The 27,849-nt window shown below is 42.8% G+C and overlaps 2 protein-coding genes across 2 annotated transcripts in view; both read left to right on the forward strand.

The window, feature by feature from the left end:
• CCDC187 (coiled-coil domain containing 187) overlaps positions 1-18,801 on the forward strand; it is a 68,965-nt gene extending 50,164 nt beyond the window's left edge. Inside the window, exons 24-34 of the mRNA XM_074973784.1 lie at positions 1,738-1,922; positions 4,161-4,273; positions 5,703-5,784; positions 7,810-7,937; positions 8,747-8,841; positions 9,881-9,966; positions 11,429-14,421; positions 14,998-15,339; positions 15,916-16,059; positions 16,627-16,752; positions 17,271-18,801. Of these exons, the coding sequence (XP_074829885.1) occupies positions 1,738-1,922; positions 4,161-4,273; positions 5,703-5,784; positions 7,810-7,937; positions 8,747-8,841; positions 9,881-9,966; positions 11,429-14,421; positions 14,998-15,339; positions 15,916-16,059; positions 16,627-16,752; positions 17,271-17,426 (4,450 nt within the window). The 3' untranslated portion in view covers positions 17,427-18,801. The remainder of the gene's footprint in view (positions 1-1,737; positions 1,923-4,160; positions 4,274-5,702; positions 5,785-7,809; positions 7,938-8,746; positions 8,842-9,880; positions 9,967-11,428; positions 14,422-14,997; positions 15,340-15,915; positions 16,060-16,626; positions 16,753-17,270) is intronic.
• Positions 18,802-26,117: 7,316 nt separating this feature from the next.
• The window catches only part of QSOX2 (quiescin sulfhydryl oxidase 2), a 38,695-nt gene continuing 36,963 nt past the window's right edge, over positions 26,118-27,849 (forward strand). The window contains exon 1 of the mRNA XM_074973489.1: positions 26,118-26,394. Coding sequence (XP_074829590.1) covers positions 26,118-26,394 — 277 coding nt within the window. The remainder of the gene's footprint in view (positions 26,395-27,849) is intronic.

Here is a 27,849-nt window from a genome sequence, read left to right on the forward strand (position 1 = left end):
GAATACAGAACGGTAAGCATGCTATCTGTTCACCAGTGCAGGTGCATTAATATTTTGTACCGATCAGGATAATAATTAAAAGCAATTGGCATTCTCTGTTACTGTCTTAGAGCTGTTGTGGGGGTAGGCAGTAGAGCAACACTTACAAAATCAAGGCAAATTTAAAATAATGTTTCAAACTGCCCAGACGTAACAAGTAAACGCTGATATTCCGACAGCAGTGCTGCTGTTCGGTTGTGTGAGTGGATCAGGCTGGTATCCAGGTGCTGCATTCCAGAGCCCGTAAAGAGCTGCCTGTGATATCTGACTGCATAACTTTCTGCTTCCAGCCTGCTTCAAAACTCCTTGCAGCGTTGGCTCATTTGGAAAGAGGCTAAAACCATCTCTCAAGCCTCACCCAAACAGGAAATGTTGCAACAGTGGTGCCACAGTTTAATAGGAAAACGTTAACAGCAGAGGAAATCCTATATTGTTTTTTCAGCATTCTCCTACAGGACTTGGGGCCTGATCCATAGCTCATTGAGGTCAATGGAAAGTTTCCTGTTGACTTAAGCGGGGTTTGGAACAGATACTATACATATTTTTATGCAGAGCAGGACTAGATATTGCTGTAAATTTAAGCAAATCTATACCACTTCCTCATGATTATTGCTTTTTCTCCATTTTTCATCCTAAAGAATTATACTTATTAAGTTTTATTCTGTATAGTGGCTTTAATCTGAATGTTTTACATTGTTTATAATAATTATAAAAGGAAACAAAAATAATAAAAACAATTATGTAATCATGTTATATTGTCAAATAACAGTTTTCAGCTAAGGAGTCAAATACATCTTCTGAAATGTATTTCCAATTGTAATTTTAAGGATTGGTGATATTAGATGCTTTATATGACCACCTAAAACCATTTTGTCCAAATTAAAAAAGAGAAAATAAAAAATATATATTTCACGGCTATCCAATAGCTGATTAACTCCTAGAAGCGAAGATAGTTAGTTTTAGCCCAATGGATAACATATGAAAAGTGTTTCAGTGTTTTTATAGTAAATGGCTAGTATGCACCACTGCCCTCTGCTGGGTGGAATCAAATTGCTCAACTATGTGTCATGGAGCCTGTACCGCTAACAGTTAATGGAGAATCTCCTTTAATTCAAATGGTAGAGCTCTATGCCTTTGGAGTAGGTGGATATGAGTTCTATTTCCTAGTCCCTTTTAAGTTCAAAGCCATTTCAGTGACCAACATGTGAAGTTCAAATAGCCACAGATTTGTTATGTTAGATTTTTTCATATAAAATAACTGTTGAAATCTAGCAAATCATTGCTGACTTGAGTGGGAGCAGCATGTGGGCATCAAGGGCTAGAATTTGGTCCTATACTTTGCTTTCCTTGATGCTGCTGATTTATTTATTTTTTTAGTCTTCCACTGTGTATGGATGAGAGGGTGGGAATTTCAGCTATGCAAAACCCAGCAATAGATGAGATGACGGCAAAATGCCATTTTTTTGCTAACTGTATTTGGAATGGAAAAGCAAATGCTCCATGCAGGGAGTATTACTGACTTCAATCTTCTGCTGCTCTTTCTACAACTATACCCACATAAGCATTCTCCAGCCTCTAAGAAGGACTTGCAGTAGCCTTTGATATGTACCTTTATTGACTTCCCCTGGGTTTGTCATGATTAATTGGCAACCATGAATGCAACCTGAAATCATTAATTGCTTGTCTAATTGTGTACAGATTTCCTACTGAGAAAGAGAAAACATCGCTGCAATGCAGGCAACAGGCAGAGGTACCTCAGAGGTGGAAGCAATGGTCAGGAGCACAAGACCCTGCGGTGTTTGAAACAATGGACAAGGAACCATGTGATTCCAGTGATCAAAGCACAGGCCCACTCGTGATGGATAAAGACTCTGAAAACACAGGTATGCAATACAAAAGCTTCCACGCCAGAACCATCCCAATTGAGTGGCATGACCACTCAGTCAAAACAAGCAAACGTGGTAGAAGTTGAAAGCTGAAACCCTCCATGTAGCACTTTAAATGATCTGTTAAAAGGGGACAGTTAACTCAAGGCCACAAGACTGGCTTCAAGCCTGAGCTTGATAAGTTTATGGAGGGGATGGTATGATGAGACTGTCTACAATGGCATTACAGGCAATCTGCGACTATTGGTAGCAAATATCCCCAACGGCCGGTGATGGGACACTAGTTGGGGAGGGCTCTGAGTTACTACAGAGAATTCTTTCCCAGGTGTCTGTCTGGTGGTGTGTCTTGCTGAAATGCTCAGGGTCTAACTGATAGTCACATTTGGAGTCGGGAAGAAATTTCTCCCGAGGTCAGATTGGCAGAGACCCTTGGGTTTTTTTTGCCTTCCTCTGCAGCATGGGGTACACGTCATTTGCAGGTTTACATGAGAGTAAATGGTGGATTCTCTGTAACTTGAAGTCTTTAAACCATGATTTGAGGATTTCAGTAACTCAGCCAGAGATTATGGGTCTGTTACAAGAGTGGGTGGGTGAGGTTCTGTGGCCTGCAATGTGCAGGAGCTCAGACTAGACGATCGTGATGGACCCTTCTGGCCATAAAGTCTATGAGTGTAAGTCTCAACCCTCATTTGAACTAATGTAAAATATTTCTGTTGGACTAGGTTTGCTACATTTTGGTGTCCTAAGTAGACCTTGCCACAATTATCCATGTTTTTGTCATCGCCAGATTGGATTTCTGGATTATGGTCTACTCAAGAGTTACTAGGGAGCGTCAACTACTGCAGAATGGTTTCACTCTTATAACACAGTGTAACTTGGTTAAGAGGATAGATTTAAACACTAGTTCTAGGGGAATTAAATAGATGTCAAACTGGTTTCTTTAGGGCCATGAAATCACAACATAAGAAGCTAAAGAATGCTGGAACCAGAAGATAGTATAAATACAAATGGGTCTTTTGCAGACAGGCAGTACATTTTATGTGCCGCACAGTTGGTTGCAGCATACAGAATGCAGCTTGATAATGTTGGGCTGGCAGACAGTTGATACGCATGTCCGGAGGTTATGTTCCAGGTTTATAATGTTTCATAATGCACCCCATATATTTTGTGTCATCTGCATTGCATTCAGAGAGTGAACTCCTGGCCCTATTTAAGTCAATGGCAAAACTTTTATTGACTTCAGTAAGGCCATGATTGCACCCAGAAAGTGTAAAGCTATGGGGCTTAAGCTGGCCTTAAGTGATACAAAAGTCTTGTGCTAGCTCTCTGCACGGGGGTAAAATTTTCACCCAAAATGAAATTTGTACTTTGAAAGAGTATTTCACTTTGGACCCCAAGCCCCTGCACAGAGGTGTTTCACCCTTTGACAGCAGAGGCGACGTGTGGAGGGGGGACATGCGGGGTCATGTGCCGCCCCCAGATTTGCTGCTTAGCTTGTACTGAGCATGCTCACATAGACTGAGCGTGCTCAGTAACACTGCTGAAGCCAGCTGCCCTCACTCTGCACCCTCACTATTGGCAGGCACGGGTTGTCTCTTTTTAACAGTAAAAAAATAATAGAGGGTCTAAGATGTTGGCAAAGCTGCATCTAAGTGTTGCTGTAAATCATCGTTGTTTCTCCAGGCTGGAAATCTCATGGTATCTCCCACAGGAAAATGTGATCACTATTTTCTTACACACAAACACTCACTGTGCAAGATGAACTCTTATGAGGGTTGACAATATCCATGGGTCCTTTTCTTAATAGAACAAATACTAGCTAAAAACCAGCTTGCACTATAAACAACCCATCCTTGAGTATCACTTCCTGGCTAACAAAAACAGAGGTACTTTTGTTGAACCCCAAAAAGGAAGGATAGCTTTGTATAGCTGGAGACTGGTGCGCTAGTCAATTAATTAAATGGATAGGGTGGGTGTACAAATAGCTGTGTGATTAGACAGTAAATGTTTGAATGGTATTAAGTATTATTGTTAGTTGCTGCTACTTCTGTTGGGGTGATTTTTATTCAGACAAGGAATATTTGGGGCAAAATCTTTTTTAGAAAGTTTACTTAAATACACTTTTTGTAAACCACGAAAAATTTGTGTTGAATTTAACAAAAAAAGAAAGTATAAGTTAACTTATCCATGCATAAAAGTACACCATTGTAACTTTAAGAACTTCATGTCTTTCAGAGATTAATGATAGGCGTCATGCTCTCTTACATTCGGAACACACAAATTCAGCCGAAACGGATGAAGCTACACTCACCCCTGTTCTGATAGAAGACAACCCCCATGAATTTCTTGTAAGCACATCCTTCTTTGAGATCCTGTGACCACTTATGACCACATGGCCACTGCAATAATTCTACCCCAAGGCCTATGAGCCAGTCCAAACAGGGATGAAGTAGTGCATTGGCTTCATACTGGCCCCTCTGCACAAGGGTGAATTCCACCATTTAAGATCTTGAATAGCTTTATAAGCAGGAGCTCTTATCACTTGCTAGGTTAAATTTACTAAGGGTAACTGGTTTGAAAATATGGCTCCCTTGTGCTGTGTGTTGTTTATTTGAGGCTTAAATGCTGTGTGGCCTAACCAGCGACCTAACCTTCCCCTCCCTTGCTCCCAAGGGCAGTAATTACATGCTCAATTACATTACTATTACATGCTCATACCAGCAGGTCATTATCCACACCACCCACCTGCAGCAGAAATGCAGGGTGGTTGCATAGGGTGAGTGTGTGTGGGGGGGAACAGGGGGGATGTCTTATGCCTCCTTATGTCTCTCTGTAGGCCTGGCCACTGTCTGGCCCTTAAAGGTATATACGCACAGCAGCTGGGAGCAAGCTTCCCTGTCCGGGTAGACAGACTCACACCGACTGTTTGAGCTGGCATGCTAAGAATAGAAGTGTGGACATTGCTGCCCGGGCAATGGCTCTGGCTAGCTGCCCGAGTCCAAGCCCGCCCAGCCCTGTGGGAACCAGCTCAAGTGGTTAGCCTAGGTTGCCACCCTTGCAGCAACCTCTATACTGCTATTTTTAGCATGCCAGCTTGAGCGGCACTAGCGTGAATCTGCCTATCCGGATCAGGAGGCATGCTCCAAGCTGCTGTGTAGACGTACTCTGAGGTACGTCTATGCTGCAAAGAAGAACGCACGGTGCCCAGTCTAAGAGCCTGAGTCAATGGACTCGGGCTGGTGGGGCTCAGGCAGGGAGACTAAAAACAGCAGTGTAGCTGTTCTCATGTAGGCTGGAGCTGGGTCTCTGAAACCAGGCAAGGGGGGAAGGTCTCTGAGTCTGGGCTCCAGCGTGAGCGGGAATGTCTGCACTGCTAATTATAGCCTCACAGCCCATGTCAGTTGATCCAGGCTCTGAGACTTGGCGCTGTGGGTTTTTCTTTGCAACGTAGACATAGCTTAACTGGCTTTGTGCCAAATCTCCCAACTGCAGAGAGTCTGGGCTTGTCTTCATGTACAGCTGTGTCACTATAGTGAAGCGCTATAGTGAAGATGCTTCTCCCATCGGCACAGTTAATCCACCTCCGCAAGAGGCAGTACCTAGGTCGGCGGGAGAAGCTCTCCTGTTGATATGGTGCTGTCTACATGGGGGGTTGGTCAGTGTAGCTACATCACTCAGGGGTATAGTTGTACTGATATAGGTCTGTGGTGTAGACCTGGCCTCTCTCTCTCCCCTTTTACTGATACTAACTCTGACCTTTGAACATTTACATTCTAGGATTCCGATCATAAGGAAAAGAAGTTTGTTTCAAACCGAGCACTAGCCCCTAAAGACAATGAGGATATTAATTCCCATGACAGTGAGTTTACAATGAAAGGTTTGGGGATACTTTCCACTTGATGTAGCTTATGCCTTGCTCAAATAGAAAATACTCTTCAAGGAACTGGTAAATCATATTTAATGCTATTATGTCCAATCTGTTTCGGGTGCTTCAATCAAACTTTAATATAGACAGAAAGAGAGACAGTCTTCTCATTTATTACCAAAGTGTCTTGCTCACTGTACCGAATGTATAAATCACCTTCAGGCAAGATGTTGGAGATCTGTCTAAGGGTTATTATGAGAGATGATTATACTGCTTTCTCAGAACAAAATCATAACTTATTTGGATTGTGTCATTAACAATTTACTTTATTTTGAGGTATTTTCAAAATAATTTAAAGGTCTGCATCTTAAAAGAACATAGATCAGCTGAAGATAGACTTTGACAGGACATACTGGAGTTATTTTTGTTTCCAGGTTTTATCTTCAGTTCATATTTCTTGCTCCCAGTTCAACTTACAACAAATAAAACTGGCTTTTTATATATGAGACAGTTATATCATTTATATAGTTCTGTGTATGCAGAGTCTCAGTATTATAAATATGTATATTTATGGTCACATCAGTTCTCATTTGTATCATTTTTACTCATGGAGTCTCTTAATTGCATCAAATTCACCCAGAACCCATGATGAGGAATGCTCAATTCATTTGTGTAATTATTTTTTATAACAACGATCCAGATTACATAAGCCTAGTAGAAGCTTCATTTCAACAAGGTACTTAAGTACATGCCTAACTTTGAGCATGTGGGTAGTCACATTTTAAGTGAGTGAAGTCAATGGGAATTTTTCCATTGACTTCAATGGGGCCAGGATTTCACATTTAGTGTTTTGTCCTCATTTGCATTCCTGTCCAGAGGCTCAGCTCTATTTCATTACCTAGGTTTGCCATTGGCTAACTGTTAACACTTGTGCACAGGACAGGTATTTTGCTTTCTGCTAGTGCTACCTAGCTGGCTCCTTCTGTGCTGACGGTAGAAGATTACTGAGGCTTTCTCAGACTTGGAATTACAGCTGGTCAAAACATTTTTGTTACACTTTTTTCAAGAAAAAAATAGTTTTTCGATTAAATGGTTTTGCCAAATTTTGAAAAATACAGAATGTTCTGGTTCTCATTTTTTCTCCCCTTTCACTCCATTCTCTTACCTTCTTCTTCTAGGTTTAGTCCCATCTATATGGGGTTGTGTCTTTGAGTCCATTTTCTCCATTTCAGTCTCTCCTGATGCCATTCATTGGAAACTCTGCAGCTAATCACATCCTTCTGGATAATATCCATCCATCTCGTCTGGGTCTTTCAACCCTTCTCTTATCCTTCACTTTTAAGTTTAACATCCTGTTTTCTAGATCTTTTCTCATGCCCAAATCATTTCTCTCTTTTATTCCTTCCAGAAATGGAAAAAAAGGAGGAGAAAAAACAAAATGGTTTTGTTTTTTTCCTTGAAAAACTGAAAATTTCCATGGAAAACTGTGACTGGAATGGATATTTTGTTGTTTCTTTCCAGTGTTTCCATGGGAAATACTTAGCATTCTTCAAACATCACCACTCAGAATATATTTATCAATCTTGCCCAAACACTTGATGTAGTGCTTTCAGAAGCAAACTATACATAGTACAAACGTATTTCATTAGCGCTGGCATGGTTGTCCTTCCCAGTGTGAACAGGGGTAGTTTTTGTCTGAGAATCATGTTAGACTAGACCGTTTTTTTATAAAAACCTACATATCTGCTAGATACTGCAGTGATCGGTGCTTTACATAAGCCCATCTACAGAGAGACAGAGGGGACTAGTAGCTTTATGTATAACAGTGGTAGAAGACACAGTTTGGCTAGCACAGCTCTTGGGGGAGTAAAATATCCTTGCGTACAAGGGTCAAAAGAGCCATACGAAACATCTAGCACCACTTTACATTCTCATGGTCAGAGCTAGCCTGGTGCTGCTGACACAGAGCGCAGGGCCTTAGATTCTTCCTTCTGTGTCCCAATAATCGGTGTATTGCAGGTCGTGCTACCTCCTCCTCGGCGGAAGAATTAGAGAGGGATACACTGACAATGGAAAAGGTGCACAGGGTGCAAGGAGAAAGCCAAGAGACTGCAGGAGAAGATGAAGGCTCCTGCCGTCCATACAAGGTACGTAGCAGGGCTGCTATTTATGTTTTAAAACTGGCTTTTTCCCAGATAAACGGGCAACCAAATAAACGCTCAAAATCAGCCAGCATGACAGCATGAACTCAAGCTGGTGACATAAAAGCTAACTCTTTGTGCTGGCACTTTGTTGCAATATGTTAACGTATGACCCTTAAATCTGATAGGTTGGCTTACTGTGGCCGTACAACTCTTATACATCGGGCCCTACCACATTCATGGTCCATTTGGGTTAATGTCACAGTCATAGGATTTAAAAAATCATAAATTTCACAGTTTTAGGTATTTAAATCTGAAATTTCATGGTACTGTAACCGTGGGGGTCCCAACCCCAAACAGGGTCGTGGGGAGGGGGGCCGCAAGCCTACTGTATGGGGGAGGGTCATGGTATTACCACCCTTACTTCTGGGCTGTTGCCTTCAGAGCTGGACAGCTGCAGGCCGGGCACGGAGCTCTGAAGGCAGCACCCCGCCAGCAGCCGTGCGGAAGTAGGGGTGGCAACACCGCATCATGCCACCCTCACTTCTGCGCTGCTGCTAGTGGTAGCGCTGCCTTCGGAGCTGGGCTCCTGGCCAGTAGTTGCCCCTTTCCGGCTGCCCAGCTCCGTGAAATCTGGTCTCTCCTACACTAGCCCGATTTCCCGGGGGAGATCAGATTTCACAGTGCGGGACACGTTTTTCATGGCCATGAATTGGGTAGGGCCCTACTTATACAGCTCTCCATTTATATTCTCTTTCTCCTACATAATCAGTGGGGCTGATTCTTCCTTTGTCTCTTAACCGTGGTTCATGCAGGCTAATGATGGTGACAGAGGGTCAGGGCTGATTTCAGATGGAACCTCAGCAGTGGAATCACAGACAGGAAAAGGAAGGTGGTCAGAGAAGCAGAGGTACATTAACCCCTGAGAGCATGGACTTCTGTCCCATATTCTGTTTCACTCACAGAGGATCAAAGCCTGCCCCAACTTCGGAGGTTTCAGGGAGCCCTGACCCAATGCAAGTTGTTGGTTCTACTGCAGAAAGGAGGAAGTAGGATATGGGAACCCTGCTTAAGGGTCTGCTCACCACGGAGCTCTGCAGGGATCCACTAGCCTTCCCCCCACGCCCACTGAGGGAAAAGCACAGAACAGCTCCACTGCCATTCTGTGGTCTGGGGGTGGAGCCATCTATTGCTTAGCTCCAATGGAGACCCCTCATTCGCTGAGTGACCTCTCAGGCTGTGCATTGATTTCCAGAGCAGTCGAATCACAGTAAATGCAAAGCAATGGATTGCAATATGATATGAAATCACAGCTGAGCAACAAGGGGGAATTATTCTTCCAGGTTAAACAGACTTAGATATAAGGGGCAAGTCCTGCACTTGGAGGCCAGTATGAAAATGCCATTGCAGCCGTTGGGAGCCATAGAGCCATACAGCCAAGGGAACATTTGGCCCTAATCTATGCTTATAATATACACGTGCCTGAAGATCATATAAGATGCAACATAATGGGTCAGGATACTGAAGGCATTAACTCCTCCTGTTGAAAATGACAGTTTGTTTATGCGGAATCGTTTTATGGGTCTGATGAAGTAACCTTCACATAAGCAAAATGTACATTGACTTCCAGTTTACATGTATAAGAAATTACTGCTAAGAGCTAATCCAAAATCATCTGAAGTCAGTAGAAAGACTCCCATTGACTTCAGAAGGCTTTGAATCAGGCCATAAGTGTCTGAGAACACAGTTTAAAAAAGAAGGAATACCATTTTGTCTTTATCAGCACATTTATTTATTGTGCGTAGACAATGATTGACATATTTAACATTACATCCAGCATTCATTAACATCACCCAAATACAGGATTTAAATACTAATGGATGCCAAGTTCTTCCTAAATTCACTGGAAAGATACTTTAAATCCAGCAAGCGTGTGACTGTATTTTCAGGACAAATGTGGACTCCAAACGAGACTCGGACATCACTTACATGGGTGTAAAAAAACTGCAGGTGTCTAAAATCCTTCCACTGCAAGGTAAGAAATACAATTTTTTGCAATAAAGTTTGTGTGTTTGTGTAACACCGTAGGGTTACTCAGGGCTGATGCGCCCCTGTATGGCTGGATGTGGAAGTAGCAGACTCTCCTCCTCTAGCTCTCTCTGCTAACAGTTGCTCCAACCCTGTGATGGCCAGCATCTTCTCGCAGCTCAGCCTTTCAGTCAGGTCATGTTTAGTCTCACCCCTTCCATGGTAAACACAGAGTCCAATAAACTAAACTCGAATGAACATAACTCTTTGCTGCTACCCAGGCTCGCTTGTCTGCGGGCTCTTCACCCCTTCCCAGGCTCTGCAGGGATGTCCTTCCACTCTTTTGCAGTGATGCCTCCCAGGGCTTTCTCCTTGGAGGTCTAGCTCTAAACTCCATAGTCCTTCTTCCCTTGTGTCAGGGTGTTTCCACACCACCTTATCCAGTGGACCGGAAGGGACCCCAGATCCTCCCTCTCCTTTGGGTTCCAGTCCAGGCAGGGACCTTGTGGTGAGCAGCTAAGATTTGCTGTCTCCCTGGATTTCATCCTACCTTGGCCTTCTTTCAGGCCCGTTCCCACAGCCCCTTCCTAAGCTTGCTGCTCATCTGCCTCTCTCTAAGTCCTTCCTTCACTCTCTACCAGCTAGAGGTGGACTACAGAGTTCTTCCCCTTTCTTCCAGCAGCCTCGGCTTTCTCCCTTTATGGTCCCCACACAGTTCCTTCCCCAGCTGGGCTTAATACAAATAAATAAGAAGAAGAAGTAAGAGGTGCAACCAGGTGAATTAATTGCTCTGTCTCCCATTAGGGGTACACCACAAAAACACTTGCAGGTGAGTCAAATCCCCCTTTAGCAGCCAGTCCTCATAAAAGATAACAGCCTACTGTTGCTACCAGGTAGTGGAATTACTCCTTTACTCAGATGATAGAGGTCTATGCTTTGGTGGTAAGAGTCCTGGATCTAAACCCTTCTGAGTAACCGTACTGGAGGTTATTATATTTGCTCACTCATTATGTTATTTAGCTCTTTAGTGTTATCTGGCCTATTTTAAATGTATGCACAATGTGATATTAAAAATAGTGCTTGCCTTGAGTGCACTGTTAGTTTTACTGACTTTGAAATGAAAAATATAACTGTGGGTAGAAGGTGTAGCTTGAGTAGGAAAGTGCTACATATATATTATATCAAAAAATCAGTATTTGCCAGATGGAAAAAAGTCAAATACCTGGAGGGTGAGAAATGTTGTTTGCAAATTTCTAAAAGATTCTTGCAAACAGCAGAATGAAAAGAAAAAGAGACTAGACCCCAGTCCTGTGGCTGGCTCCCCACAGGCTCTCCCAGATCGAGACTGATTGAAGTAAGGGAGCAAAAGCCCTAGGAGTAAATGATTGCAGGATTTGAAGGCTCAAGTACTTGACATTAACCATTTAAAATAAAACTAAATGACTGTCATGATCGCTGATTTTTGGCAGATGTTCCAGTCAACGAAGAAGAAGCGAAAGTATCTGCACCATATGAGAAAAATCCTGTTGAGGACAACCAGTTGATTAAGCATGTGGACAACGATCCATGTGATCCCTCTGATGAAGAGCCTGCTTTGAAAACATGTTCAGGGGGACTAGGGTCCACAGGATCATCCACTGAATCACACAACTCTTCTCTGAGATGTGAGAGTATAAATTCGTACCACTCCCTCCCTGAATTTCATAAAGTGACTGCGGTTCGGATCTATGTCGCAGAAAGCTTTGTTTCAGACTCTGAATTAGAAGCTGAGGACACAGATATCAGCCTCCCTGAGGAGTTTACCATCCAGCAACAACTGTGTGGTAGTGATGATGATGCTGTTGTGTTTCCTAACCCTTTGACAAAGGCACAGGTAGAAGTAAGTGACGGAAATGAATTATTAGCCCATGATATATGTGATGAACAAGTGCCCCACGATGATTGCAATCGTGAGGCCTCATCGCTCTTTCATGGCTCTGAAAAACGTCTTGGAGATGTTTCAGAATATGAGTGTGCTTATAAATCACATTCTGTCACTTCCTCAAACAGCGAAAAGCCAACGCTAAGTGCCTCTGGGAGAGAAGAACCATTTTCCTTTCAGTTTGATAACACTGCTAATGGAAGGAGCAAGCCATACTTGGAAGCTTCAGCTCTATTGCCTTGCTCAGAAAACTGCAGTGTAAACAAGATCCCCTCTCAGGGAAAATCTGAGCAGGATTCAGATTCATCATCTAGCTCCTTATTGTATAATGATGATTTTTGTACTGAGGAGACCTTTGAACAACAGGGTTCTGCAACTAGCAAAGCGGAAAAGGATGATGAAAGTTATGATTTATCTGTTGGTCAGAGTAAAGTAGCGTTCAAATGGTTTCCACCCGAAAGTTCCCTGAAGCATCTAGATGCTGTTCCTGAGCAATTCAATAACTGTGTATTGCTTCCACCTAAAGAATCCATGACAAATGATCAGATGCCATTGTTTCCTGTAGACTCTTCACTAGCCTCCAGAGACTCATTAGAAGCTAAAATTAATCACACAGAACTTTTAACGGAAGAACACGTCTCCCATAAACCAAGTGAAATTGCATCTCCACACTTATCAATGGCCACAAGTTCTGAAGAGGCTCCTACAGAAGCTGAAGTCAGTTCATTTGACGCACGAACCTTTCAAAGCGAGACTGCACAAAATCAAAATAACTTAGCAAGAGAAAGTCAAACCTTCAAGAAACCTGAGATAGGGCCGCTTTGTTCTATTGCCCCCAAAAAGCAGGTGCCACAAGCAAGGTGCTGCCCTTCGGAGAGTGAAGATGATATGATTTTTATCAGTGATGAGGTTCTGCCTCCTATTGATAAAGATACCTTGTCAGAAATACTGTCTCCTGTTGATGAAGTGCTGTCCTATGGAAGTGTTGATTTACCATCATCTAATAAAAAGGATTTGTCATTGTGCAGTGAGGACCTTCCCACACCCCCAGAAGAGGTAGGTGGGATAAAAAGTGGGGACATTAGCTTCAGCACAGAAGACTTCCCTTCTCCACCAGAACAAATGACATTCTCCGAGATGAGAGATTCACACTATTCTCTGAATGAAGACATGTCAGGACAAACGGACGAGTTACCCTCATTAGGTGACAGCACTATGCCTGAAGAATTGCCCCCGCTACCTCCAGAGTTAATGGATGTTGTTTCAGCTCAGGATGGGACTCTCTCTGGATGTTGTTGGGGTAAAGAAATTATTTCAGGTGGAAAGGAGGACTTATTAGAACATGTGACAGCGGAAAACGAGACAACATTGCAGCCTTTAGGCTCACTCTGTGTGTCAAGTCCCACTTCTTCAGGTCAAGCCATTAAAAGGCCGGAACATTTAAAGAAACAAAGCAAGCCATTTTTAACACTGTCCAAAGCTCAGGAATATAATGATGACCCATTATTATCATTTGAAGTTGGAGACAGAGTATTAGTGAAGCACATCCAGCAAGGTACACTGATGTTCAAGGGATGTACCTCTTTCGATGAAGGTTATTGGGCTGGTGTGGCACTTGACAAACCAGAAGGTGATCATGATGGAACTTATGGAGGAGTGAAATACTTCATGTGCGCTAAATATTTTGGCATCTTTGTCAGACCTGATCAAATTTCACATCTCTTGGAGGATAATGAAAAGAGTTCTGATTACTCAGGGGATGAAGACTCATTCTCTGATGATGGATCATCCAGGGGGGACTACAAACATGCTGATGATAACAAGCAGGGAACAGGATATACAGAGCGGAAACCTGAAGACACATACAGTGCAAGAGGTTCAGCACTGAAAGAAAACAAGTCTAGATCACACATGTGCATGCCATCAGGAAAAGAGCCCAAAGGACAGTTTCCTACCAATGATCAGTATATGTCCAATGAATTCACTTGTCAAGCTGACTTAATATGTTTAGAATCAGAGAAGGAAACAACAGAGCTAACACAGATAAAGAAAGAGACAGTTGCAGAAGATGTGCTTCCAATGAGAAATAAAGACAGTAACACAGAAGAAATAAACAAGAGCAAACATATTAGTTGCTTGTTGAAAGATCAAGAAAGAAATAAACTGGCTGATGATATCTCAAACGAACTCACAAAAAAACTTTTGTATGACACTTTAAGTACATTTTCTGATACAACCGAACACAAATATAAGAGTGCCTTTGAAAGAGAACTGTGGAATCATGTTAAAGGCCTAAGAAAAGAAGGCAATCACAGCACTAGCTTATCAGAGCGATCAGCTGAAGTTTTGGGAGTCTTACTATGTGACTTTGATACACTTAGCATTCATGGGCCTCACACAGCACAAACAGTAGCAGAAAAAATTGTCACTAAATTTGTAGATGATGCAGTGAAAGAATATAAGAAAATTAAAAGGAAACAAGAAGCTAAAGCAGACACGATGCTTCACGTATCTTCTGAAATTCCTCAAGGCACTTTGCCAGTAAGTTTAGACTCAGGAGTTTCTTTGTCTTCTAGATATAGCTGTTTAGGCCTTGATCCTGCAGGTGGGTATCTGCAGGCAGATCTTTGTGCTTGTCCAGTTGTTTTTTTTTTGCCATCAGTAAGTTATATAATGTCAAGAGAACAACAATTCTATTTGGGAATGTGCAAGGGAATCCTGAGTCTCGCTCCCTTCCAATCTTTGAGGTAATGCTCTGCCCAGGGAGGGGCATTCCACAGAGGCAATTAAGGATCAGGGGACATGCTCAGCGTGATTCTTGCATAGACCAGGCTCACCCTGACCCATTGCAGAGTGACTCACATGCAGAGTACCCCTGCTGTCAGCATAGGTGTGTGGGTGTGGTGGGTTGTGCATGGAGCAAAAGACAATTATAGGTAAAACTTTTGTGCAGCATTAATGTACATCGGCTTGGGGGTCAGTTATACTGGAATCTGGCTCTTAGCTTCTAGGCTTAAATGGCTCTTTAAATATTAGCAAACTGAATACCTCTTAAAATTGTGTAAAAATACAAATGTAAATGCAATGGATTTTTTTTTCTTTTTTTTTTCATTCAAGTTCCTTATTAAGATCCTTGATGCGGGTGTTTTTGGAAGCTCTGAAGATTTTGATCAGCTCAATTCAATCCATCCTAACAAGGAGATAAAAACTCAAAGGCAAACTCAGCATAGATTAGATCACTGGCACTCAGCTCCTTGGAAGAAAACAATGGAGGTTCCTCTGGTGGTACCACATAATAGTTCACATGTTAAGATACTGTCTGCACATGCAGTAGATGAACTATGGACTCCTCAAAACATTTGTTCAGATTCTAGGAGGATCAATGTGCCAAAGAATTTTGAATGTAATGACATCTCAGATGACGATCTGGAAGCAGAAAGCAAGAGGATTTACAATCAGGTATTTTTAAAGCATTAACTGCAGTTTGCTTTTTCCCATTTTTTAAAAATGAAAATTGCATTTTAAGGAGTGCCTACCTTCAGTCGAACTGTACCGACTATAGCAAAGGGAGACCAAAACAGGTACAGAAAAATGAAGAGTTAATACATTGTTTTTATTAAGCTATAGTGAAATAAAATCTAGATTGCACTGATGTGAGACAACTATTTTGTTGCTGTCCATTGGAACACGCACAAAACCAACATGATTTTCAGTCCCCCCTGTTCACTATTACATGTAAAATAGCAGCAGTGCCTAAACCATTCATACTTGCACAGTAGGTGCTCGGATAGTGCTGCGCTGATAGCGACTAGTATTAGGGTTCATATGTTCTTTAGATTCCGGCCACTAGCGGGTGGCATAATCATACCCGCTTTAGAGATGTCAGCAATATAATTGTGTGTGGGAATCTCGCACTGAGTCTGGAGACTCCAGGGCTGTCAGTCTGGCCCCTTTCACCAGCCTTAAATTAACTTTTGAAAAAATAGCAGTGGCAGATTCAATTGATTTTGCTATTCTGTTTCCTCTTTGTTCCAGGTTATATTCGATTTAACTCATGAGCTGCTGCATGCAGAATATCAGGTGATGGCAAATCCAAATCCTCTTCCCTGGCTCAAACAAAATTTGGATTCTCGCTATTACAGACATATTCGCAGAGAAACAGATATCAGTGAGGTCAAGGTACATCATGGTGATTTAAAGGGCACAATTCTGAAAGTGTAGAGTTCTAAGTGTGTGATGAGTAAAGTGGTAAGGAAACGTACAACACTTGGGCAAACAGGGTGATAAGAGCGTAACCCAGGTGGTGATACAGAGGGTTGATCTGAATGCATGCGTAACAATAGAGTGAGGTGGGCAGCTAATCCCAAAATCCCCATAGCACATAGACTTCTAAAGCCATTTAATTATGAATAATTAAGTGGCAGGCACATATTCTACAGCCCGGAGATGTTTTTACGTTAAAAGAAATGGGAATTGGGCCTCTAAATCTCTTAGTCAGCTTTAATCAGAGATATAGCCTTTAAAGTATTCTCACTTTAAAAATGTGTTTTTCAGTAATGATGACCTTGAGCCCAAACCCAGAATTCAGCACATCCCACACCAAACCCACAAACTTAGGGACAGTTCCAGATTTTGAATTTGAATTTCACAGATCAAATTAACATCTCTCATTTGCCACTTCCACATCAGTGACAAATCCTATATGCACAGCATTACAGTTCAGCCTTTTATTTTTGTATTTCAAAGTCATTTATTCAGAAAGAAATTATTATGATAATGAACTTGGAAAAGAACAGCTTGGAGATGAAGAGGAAACTCCTTAATATGACCAAGTATGGAAATTGTAAGAGGGACCGAGTGGATCTTATTCTGGTAAGCCTAATGGAGACCTTTTATATTTTATATATATTAAACCTACACTCCTTACTGACAGAGCTACATTTACTTAAATAGCGTCCTGAATGTTATGACTCTCCTGTCTTTATATTTACAATAATAATCCAGCACTGTCAAAGCATTAAGGCTCAGGTGATGGATTTGATTGCATGTTCTAGCGGTTGCTTTCAATGGGAATTGCAGTTACTCAAAAACTCCTAAGTTTTGGCCTTGAATTAGTTCATTTTATTTAGCTTTCTGTTTGAATGCAGAATTAAGTTTGCTCATTGGGCTCAATCCTGCAAGGTGCTGAGCACCCTGGTCTTGGGCCAGCAAAGACTTTAAACAGGCGTTTAAATGTGTGACTTCTCCAATAGACTTCAAAGGAACTACTCGTGTGCTTAAGGTAACATGTGTGAAGTTGCTTTTCTGAATAGTAGACCAACTGCTCAGCATCTTGCAAGATCAAGTCCTTTTTCTAGATGTCAACCTTTATGTCTATGCTATATTTTTAGATTCAGGAGCTCCACAAAGAAGAATCTCAGTGGATTGACTATGCTGAGGATGAATTAGCTGTGAAGATGAGAGTAACTGAAGACATTTTTGACAGCTTGGTCGTTGATACAATAGGAGTTCTTAAAAAGATCTCTCTCAAAAGAACTTCTGATTAGATGTTTTTCTTAGAGCCCATAGTGGTGGAGGTTTTAAGCTCTGTGAGTTTCAAGGCAGTGGTTCCATAAGCATATGCTTAAGAATTTTCATTCTGAACTTTGCGTCCAATACCAGCATCTCCTGGCTAAGTTATATGTTCATATTCACAGTGAAAAGGGTGCAAACAACTGACTTATAGGGATGAAAAAATATCACACACCCCTTATGCACTGTAGATAATGTCTTCATGGCAGCCCCACATATGCTGCTCCAAAAAGCCAAGAAGGGGTCAGCCCAAAGGAGGGGGCCACCACATCTATGGTTAGGCAGATCCTGTGACCCCCTACACACTTCTGGAGAGGCTGTGGCCGTTGTGGCAGCCTACAGGCTGGAGTTGCAGTAGCAGCAGCTACAGAGGAGCTCACCAGCAGCTCTTCACTTTGACCCTGGATTGTGGGAGTGGATTTGATCTCCCTAACCCCCTCCAGGCTCTCCCGAATTTCTCAGGATTTATGCAGGTGGAGTGGATTTCGTTCACATTTGAGACCACGATGCCTGCTCTCTGCACTAATATCTCGGCCCTACGGCTCATGAGCCTTAGAACCATGCTGTCCCCTCTGCTGGTTGTGCTAAACCCCTCAGTTTCTTGAGATATTTCAGATTAAATTGGAGAAAGCAAAATTAGACTGGAGCAAGACCATACTGTACAGAATGGTCCTGTGCTGGCTGGGGTAGGCAAATGACCAAGTAGGTATTTCTGTTTTAGTGTCTGTGCGCTGATGTAAATAAGACACATACCAATTTTATGTACACTGTGATGCACTTTAAATGGGATGTTTCCTATCAGCAGCCCAGTTTAATGAATGCTGTATATATTTATGAAAATAATTAGGTCTTTGGTATGCATTTAGCACAGGTGAGTGTGTTTGAATGATTATAATCCCTCTAAAAAGCATGTATGTTGAGCACGTACGACTTGCCTTTTAATGGGCAAAATTGGGAAACTGAGGAAGTAGAGGAGGAAAATAGGATCTTCACATTCCTTGATCCAGATAAGGTTTCTGTGTGTGCCCTGTCCTTGATCCAGATAAGGTTTCTGTGCGTGCCCTGTCCTTGAATTTTTTTCATATTCAGAGAAGGCCAATGACTTTGTTACTGTTTTAAACAAACATTGGCCAATAGAGACTGGGGGTCTGATTTGTTTGTATATGATTTGTTAATTGGTGTTTTATTTAATTTACCAATATACAGAAACTGCTTATATCTGAGGAATTAAATCATTAGTTCAGTTGATTTATTAAATCCTACTCATTCAGGGAATCAAGATCATTAATTTAATATAAATTATATATAACTGTTTATATTTAAGGCACAATGTTAAAGATTTGGTATTGTTGGACAAGATGTAATGCAAATGTATTTTTTGTTTATATTTTTAAATATAGATACTTCATACTGCAGTTTTCATTTTGACTTGTTAGACTTCTGAACAACTTGAATAAAACCTTTTTTTAACTGTTTTCATCACAGACTGGAATGGATTGAATACCATATGTTAATACATTTGTATTATTTTATTAGTTACCCATTTATATCACAATAGTGCGTAGCGACACCAATAAGAGATTAAAGTCCTGTTGTGCTAGGACTTGTACATCCATAACATGAAAAGAGCTTACAGATGTAGGCAAAGATTTGTGCATGTCCTTAACTTTACACATTATAGTCCTCTTGCACTCAGTGAGACTGTTCACATTGCATAAAGTTAAGCATGTGTGAAAGTCTTTGCAGATTCAGTCCCTAAGTAAAGCAAACAGAATGGGCAATTCTGACATTCAGCTGCAATATGAAAATATATTCAATTATTCAGTTTTGGTGAAATTAGCATGTCCTGGGGTACAAGTAGAGCTACTCCCACAGCAATGCACATTCTAGGCCAGATCCTTGGCTGGTGTAAATCAGCATTGCTGCACTGGCTTCAGTGAAGACGTCAAATTATACCAGTGAAGGAGTTGGCTGGACTTTCTTGTGTTTAAATTCTCATTCTTAATGTACCACTAATGGAGCTCTCAGTTAAAAGTGCCCAAGCCAGAACTGATGTTGGCAATGCACAGGCGTTCACCCCCACTGTGTGGACTGCACTGGCTCCAAACAAGGCTAGCCGTCATGTCACTCTCCTCCAATGCAATGCTACTATAGACAGCAAGTGCTGACATCATAACCCCAGCAGTGCAAACTGCCCTCCCTCCCTCATCCCAGAAGGCATCAGGCATTTCCCCACCAATTTTGTTGGCACACAGAAGGAGTTGCTAAAGCTCCCACAAGCAACTGCTTTGGGAAGCTTTGATGGGAACAGTTGGATAGATACCAAGAGGGAAATACACTGCAATTTTTTACTAGAGAGCTATGTGTGAGTGGAGGATAGTGTTTACAACCAGAACAAGATGGCTGTTGTGGCCTCCGGCACCATTCCTGTTTACATGCGTGCCATCCTACTGCTTCAGTTACAGTATTTAGATTCTCTACTGTAGAAACAAGCTTTGGGACCAGCTATGCTTTCCTTTCACCACAGTAACCTGACCCCTGACCTTCGTACCCATTGAATTAATTGAAATTAAAACTCTTGAGGGTGAAGGCTCTAACAGAATCAAAGGGCAAAAGCATCCGATGGAGTGAGAAGCGAGAACTGGCCTTTCGGCTGTTTCCAAATGACATGAAGAAAGGAGGGACAGAGGAAGAAGAGAAGTAACTATGTGCACAGAACATTTTGAATCCCATTTTGAACATCTGGTTGAGGGAAGGGTGTCCCTGAGTCACTTTGTACAGACTGAGGCAGCCTGGAAGAATGTTAATGCCAAAATAAATGCTCTGGTCCCTAGCTAGTAGCAACTGGACCACGTATAGAAGTTGCTGAGCCTACTACAGCCTTGGCTAACAGTACAGGGTCTTTTAACTTAGGTAGAAGAGGCTCATGCTTTGGTTTCCCAGGTTCACTCCCTGATGCCAGTGACCCACCCAGGGTGCAGTGTTACATGTCCTCTGCCCTTTTGGGGAGGTTAATGTTCCTATTTTTATCCTCATGGTAATTCAGCTCTTTGTTCCAACAACAAAGTATTCTTATTGTCAGTACAACAGGGTGTGGCCTTCCATGCTTGTCTTCCTTCACAAATGGCTCAGACCCTACCTCTGGTTTGTAACCACTGTCATGTATTTTATTTGTGTTATAGCAACTCCCCCCCCTTACTGCCCCATGTAGGGTGACCAGATGTCTCAATTTTATAGGGACCGTCCCGATTTTGAGGTCTTTTTCTCACATAGGCACCTATTACCCCCCACCTCCTGTCCCGATTTTTGACACTTGCTATCTGGTCAGCCTAGCCCCATGCAGCAATTCTATTTACAGTGTCATAGAATCATCATCCCCTTTTGACTGAGAGAGAAGAGCTTTCCCTTTACCCTAGCCAGTGCTGGTTGGCTACACGCTTCCCTTCCTCCCCCAAGCATTTCCTTCCTGCGCTCTTTTTAAACTACGTGCCTGTTAATGGGCTAATTCACTCTTTAACTTCCTAACCCCAGTCTAGCCTTGTAATCAGGCACACTCCTCACCAGCCAGGCTTTCTCTGGAGGAACCTAATTCGTGCTAATAGTGACCATAGTGCTGGCTCAGCTCCATCTCTCAGCACTCTCTCCCAGTCAGCTAGATGGGTTATTAACTCACAGTTTGCTCCTGCCCTGGTCTTACAGATAAGTTGTTGGGTACAGTAACACATCTATATATTGAAGCACCATAGTTTTCTCAAAGTTGACTTTCTTATTATTTAGTACCACCATCATCAAGGATACCTGTTATGTATGTTAGCAATAAAGAAGTATCTTTGAGTATAATTTATATATGTGAATGAGTGCCTCAAGGGCTTGGTTTATTTTAGAGTATTCAGATTGCAGGGCTGTATGTTACACTTGAGAGAGATGACCATTACAGCAGCAATCAGGAACCTAAGTGAAGCCTGAACCTTTGCAGGATAACTATATATGGAAGAAGGACAAAGCTATAAAGTAACAGCTGCTTGATGGGAATAAAAAGTTTATACACAGAACATGTCAGACGTGTTTAATATCCTCCACCATTATGTGTACAAAGCCTTAGACTTTGGCACCCAGATATATTGACCTGTTCAGGCAGTGGCAAGACTTCAATATCAAGATTACTTTATTTCAAGGTCTAATATTTTGCTTGCCTTGGTTTTGATCAATATTAAAACCTCCTGGGTCAATAAATCTTGATACTAGCCTCAAGAGAAGTCATTATCTTTCATAGAAAATGATTATTTCTCAGTTAAACCCTACATTTAATTTTCCTGTAATCCATCTCTTTCAGTCACACACATTTAACAATTCTTCTTCTGAATAAAATGCACCCTAAAATATCTTAAACATTGCCAATTTAAATTCCTCGTTAGCAGTAACTATGAGATTTTGATTAATTTAGACTCCACTCTTGAAACAATCTCATTTTGTTGCATTAGATATACAATAAAAATAGAGACGGAAAATTCTTTGGATCAAATTAAAAGAATATAAAGCCATAAAGAGTGGCATAAGTTACAATTCTGTAAGTAGATGTAAAGGAACATAGACTGCTAAGGGGTGGCAAAGAGGTGTGTAGCAGGTGAAACAATTAACAGGAGAGTAAAGGATAAATCAAGGGGTGATACCAGCATTTATGTTCTCTCTGAATTTGGCCTGTTGGATATTTATGGTACAGCAGCTAAAAACAACAAATATATAGTGAAAAGGGCTTCATGGAAATTTGATCTCAAAATATAGATCTAGCCAAATGCAAAAAAGTATTTGACATCTCGAGAACTTTTGCTCATTTCTGTTCGGTGATGGTAAAACTTCAGCGTTGAACAATGTTTAACCTCCAGTCAGAACATAATGCCAGTCTCTACTGTCCACCTTCATGCTTTTTCGTACGCTGCCCCTCATGCTTGGGAGAAACTCCCTGTAAATAACTGGAAAACTAACTCATTATCTTCCTTTAAATCTTTCCTTGACAACAAACAGTCTACAAAAAATTTGATAGAGGTAAGGCAGCTGGTGTACTGGGACCGCTGCCTATTACACTGACCAATACTGTCTTATTATTTCCTTGTACTCCTGTTTGGTCCATCTGTATCCATCTGTTGTCTCCTGTCTTATACTTAGATTGTAAACTCTTTGGGGCAGGGACTGTCTTTGTTCGGTTTGTACACCACCTAGTACAATGGGATCCTGGCCCAGGATTAGAGCACCGAGGCATTATGATAACAAATAATAATAATCATCAGGTAAAGAACACTTTCAAATATTCACAATGAATTTGTGACTGGACTGAGAATCTCCAACCGTACTAGCCCTAACACAGTGGGGATTAGATTCCCAAATACATTGGGGGGGGGGGGGTGTTGTGTGTTTTTGTTGCTGTCTGGGTGGGGTTTTTTAAAACCCATCGCCATCACACCATCATGGACACACCTGATCTGGTTGTATGAGGAGTTTCAGAAGTAGTGGAAGGCCAAAGGCATGAAGCTCATTTCTGTTAGTTATTCTCCTCCTTCCTGGCATTTCTGTAGTTTGTGGCTGCTTCTAAGGGGTGAAATTCACTCCTATGCGGAGGTCAGGGTAAGGTCTATACCCTCAAAATAGGATGTATAGGCCCTTATATTGGTCCTCTGTGAATTTTACCCAAAGTCGTTGATTTTTTTATTCTTTGGGCTTGACTATATGGGGAAATTGACCAGCAGCACTATAGCGGTATAATTATACCTCTATGGCAATGCTGATGACCGTCAGCCCCTGTCCTCCTCCCCCCAGTTTGAACACTGTTCTGGAGCAAGTCACTTTATTCCAGTATAGCGTGTCCACAAGAGGAGTTATACTGGCATAGCTACAGCATTATAATTATGCCACTATAGTTCTGCCAGCCAGTTTTCTCATGTAGACAAGCCCACGGGGTTCTGCAGCAAGTGGCCTATCTGCTGAAAAGGTTGTTTTAGTGCAGAGTCAGCGTCCATAGTTTTCTTGCATTTACACAGCTTGGAGAGCCATACGTTTTCAGCCACATTATTCCCTTTTCTTTTGCCTGGTCCATTTCACGTTGCTTCACTTTTTTACTGCAATGAAAATACATTCCCTTACCAAATATCCAGTCAAAGGACATTGCATGCACCAAATCAAAAGCATACAGACAAATACAAACAGACAACCCAATTCTACACATTTATTCACTTGGGTAAGTGCTACTCAGCATAAATAAAGGTGGCAGAATCTGGTCTCTGATTCTCAGATCAGCATTATTTCTTTATTTTATGTTAGGTATTTGTAAGGTTCTAATCCGCACTATAGACATCATGTGGACATTGACATCAGTGTAAATGCAGAGTAAATTATCATGGAAGTAGATTCCACTATCTGAATTTACTCTGGTGTAATTGAGATAAGAATCTGGCCCCGTATGTTTACTATTTTACCCTGAAGTGTTAAGAGGTGAGTTTGTCTGTACCCTAAAAAGACAAAGTAAGAATTAGCTGGGTTTTGGGTAACTTCATTCTTTATTGGAATCTATGTGAGTTCTTAGAGTCCTTTGAATTCTCCCTCTTGGGAACATTCTCTCTTTCTCTCTCTTTGGTAATGTAATGAAAATCCTTAATCCTACATCTACAAATGAAAGAAGGCTTTGGTATGTTTGCTACTGCTACAGGAGGTGTTAGAAATGCATTGCTAGCTTATAACCAACCTGACTTAAAAAGGACAGTATTTCAAAAGTCCTCTTTAGAACGTGGGGAGTTCTGGTCAGTCTTTTTATCATGTCCTGTGTGTTGAAGAACTTTAAAGTACTGTAGTTCCATTAGTGTCTCTCTCCTGCTGAGTTCTACAATTTAAAATATGGTTCTTAGTAGGATTGATCCCAGCTCCTCACAACCATAGTTTTAAACTGTTCTTCTCCATGAGCCAGGAAGAAATGTCATGAAGTTAAAAACTTTTATTTTCATAATAAATGTATAATTTTTAAAATAAACTGTAGAAATGTTTCTGGTGTTGTTCATTCTCCTGCACTTCCATGATAACACCTCTTGTTACTTAATTGTATAGTCAACAATTTCCTTGGAAAGCAAGGCCCGGCTTTAAAATATGCAAAAAAAACTTAGCTATTATTACCAATGGATACGTTAGTCCAGCCACTGTGGGGTTCTTAACTGTGACCCCCTTTACTCTCCTCTAATTGTATATGTGGGGGCATAGGGAGCAGAACAGGCCCTCAAAAATTGTGCCTGTACAGGGGTGGGCTGGTGCAGGCAGCCCTAGGACACTCCACACACAAAGCCCCCAGTGTAAGGACATGCTGAAGGAGTAACTGAATATGAATGGGAGAATATCAGGGGTAGAAGGGGAAGTGTTGGAAATGCTGGTTGTCAAGCCTTTCTGGGCCACTGAGTAGCCCAGTGGAAACTGTGGCCATAACCACCATAAATTAGGGCAGATCCTAATTTGGGAGCAGGGAATTCTGCCCCATTTTGAAGTGTGTGTATGGGGGAATTTTTTTCAGATGGGGAAGTATAAGAAGATTGATTTTGAGATACTTTTAAAGCAGCAGCCCCTTTATGATGCAAGTTTTGGCTGTGAGTGTGTGTTTCCGTGCAACATTTTAGTGCTTCCGAATCTCACCAGTGTAAGGGAAAAACTCAGCTTCTTTGGGGGGGTGTAGACTCCACTTCATTTATATGGCGCTTTCCTTCATTTAGGGCGGATAGGACAGCTTCATTTGAGGGGACAAGATGCAATTTTTTTGGTGGGGGACAATTCTCAGGGCAGCACCCCTCTGTTTTCAGGGGGATACCTGTTCTCATTTTGCAGGGTCTCCCCTCATTTGAGTGATTGTTTGGGGTGTCACTCTCCATTTTGGGGATGACTCCCTCATTGGAGTGAGTTTCTCTGAGTGACTCTCCCTCACTTGAAGGCAGCGTTCCCCAATTCTTACAATCTTATCTCAAGTTTCATGATATTTGGCATTTTTCTTAAAGTCCCAGCTCCTGGAATCCTGTGATTAGGTGCAACTCTTGGCTGTCAAGTAAATAAAAAAGCCAGTAAGTTTCTAGGCCCCCTGGCTGCAGAGAAAGGCTCAAAGACAGGATCCCCTAAAGGCTTGAAAACCAGGAGGCAAATAAACAGAAGCCCAAGTTTATTATTATTTATATCTCTTGATTTTTGAAGGCTTGGGGCTGGTAATGCTGATGTTGGGGTTACATAATGATTGGGGGATGTTGATTCTGGCTGACCCCCCCCACACCTGTGGGGCAATGCGGAAGCCCCTGTGTGGATGGGGGGGGTCTGATTCGGGGTGACTCCCCCTCATCTGTGGGGCAGTGACCGTGCAGAAGTCCTAGTGTTGGGGGGAGGGCTGATACGGGGTGACTTCCCCCTTACCTGTCGTGCGTGTCACTGCGGAGGCCCCTGCCTGCGTACAGGAAAAGAGGGGGCTAATTCGGAGCGACCCCCCGCATCCCAGGGTCGCGTCAGTGCGGAAGCCCTGGGGGGCGTGTCTCGCTGGCCCCGCCCCTCCTGCGTGCCAACCCCGGCCGGGCGCCGGGTGTGGGCCTAGGCCCGTCTCCAGGGCCGGCCTGTTGCTAGGGCGAGCGAGGGCCGGCCTCCCCCTCCCCTCGGCTCCCAACATGGCGGCGGGTGGTACAGGCGGCGGCTGCCCCCCGGGCCCGCCGCCGCCGCGGCTGCTGCTGCTGCTGGGGCTGGTGGCGGCGGCCGGGCTGGGCGGGGAGGCGGCGCGGCTGTACCGGCCCGGGGAGGACCCGCTGACCGTGCTGGAGGCGGGCACCGTGCGCCGGGCGCTGCTCAACTCCTCGGCCGCCTGGGTGCTGCAGTTCTACAGCTCGTCGTGCGGCCACTGCATCGGCTTCGCCCCGACCTGGCGGGCCCTGGCCGGGGACGTGAGAGGTGAGTCCGGGAGCCCGGGCCCCCGACCCCTTCCCCGGGGAGCCCAGCCCAGCCTCCCCCGCACCGCCTCGGCCAGGGACGTGACCCTCTGCCCGCCCTGCCCCTGTGCAGGCTCTGGCTGGGGATGTGCATGTAGATTCCCCCCCCCCCATTCCTGCCCCCTCGCCCCCACCGCCTGGCTGCAGATGTGGGAGAAGATTTCAGTCTCCCCTGCTCCTCCAACCTTGTACCCCCTCAGCCCCTCCACCCACCTCAGCTTTGCCCTGTCCCTGAGATCTGTGCTTTGGGAGGTGTACAGTAATGGGGTCCCCCCCCCCTTAACATCACTGATCCTACTGCCCCCCCCAATCCCCATTCACACAGCTAGCCACCGTAATAAGCAACTGTCAAAATATGACTCTGCACGTAGAGAGCTGGTTTTATTTGGTAGATCTCAAAGCAATTTACAGCAGGGCAGCCCCCACCATCCCATCACCAATCCAGTCCCCATAGCAAACTTCCCCTAACCTGTCCAACTCTCATCTACCTCGCTTGTATGGGCTGCACACCCACCAGCAGAACCCTGGACAAGGACATCAGGACCTACCTCAACATTATCCCCCAAATCCCAGTTTGCCCCCGCTTTATTTTATTTACTTGTTGATTTGCAAAACACTTGTCACTACATCAGAGTGCTGCCCAGAAAGGAGCAATATGTGATAAATGGCAACAATAGCAGAAATAGTGAAACATGTTTTCAAATTAAGTTTGGGGGAAAAAAGAAGAAAAAGAAAAAAGGAATCCCTGCTTTCACTATCATGAAGAAGAGAATTCCATTGCTAGGGTGTTGTGTATATGCAAATATCCAGTATCCGGGTGCTTCAAGGTGTACAAGTGGAAGCTCTAACAGCATATGCGGTATATTTAGATTGTAAATGCTTCCAGGCACTACATCTTCTGTATGTTTTGTAAAGTGCCTACCCTATTTTAAGAGCTGAACAAATAACAAAAATAATAGTTTGAGCTGCAGTGCATTCACTTAACTTAAGCTTTGTTAATATAAAAAGGAAGACTGAACACTTGCATAGAGTGTATAAAGAAATGAAGACAGAAAAGAATGAAGTACTGTAAAAATCCAAACTAACTGTAAGCCAAATTCTGGGCAGCATGGGGATTTAGTGCTCGGATACCCTGATGATGAGCACCACCTAAGAACCTGAATAGAACAGAACTCTTGACAAATGAAATGTCAACTGTACTAAATTCCCTGTTAACAATCTGAGCATGTATGTCTTGAGAAGCCACCTTTATTTCCTTATCATTTTGAAATGCTGTAGTCCTATATTGACTATAGGTTTTCACTCAAGCGCTGCCTCCCAGGAATGAACTTTCTGATCCCATTAATGAATTTGTAATATTTGATTAATGAAAAGTGCCTGGCTTTCTTTTGGGTTTTGTGTAAACAATTTCCTTTTA

This window comes from Natator depressus, chromosome 16 (genome assembly GCF_965152275.1).
Source record: "Natator depressus isolate rNatDep1 chromosome 16, rNatDep2.hap1, whole genome shotgun sequence".
In the NCBI taxonomy this organism is placed as follows: domain Eukaryota; kingdom Metazoa; phylum Chordata; order Testudines; family Cheloniidae; genus Natator; species Natator depressus.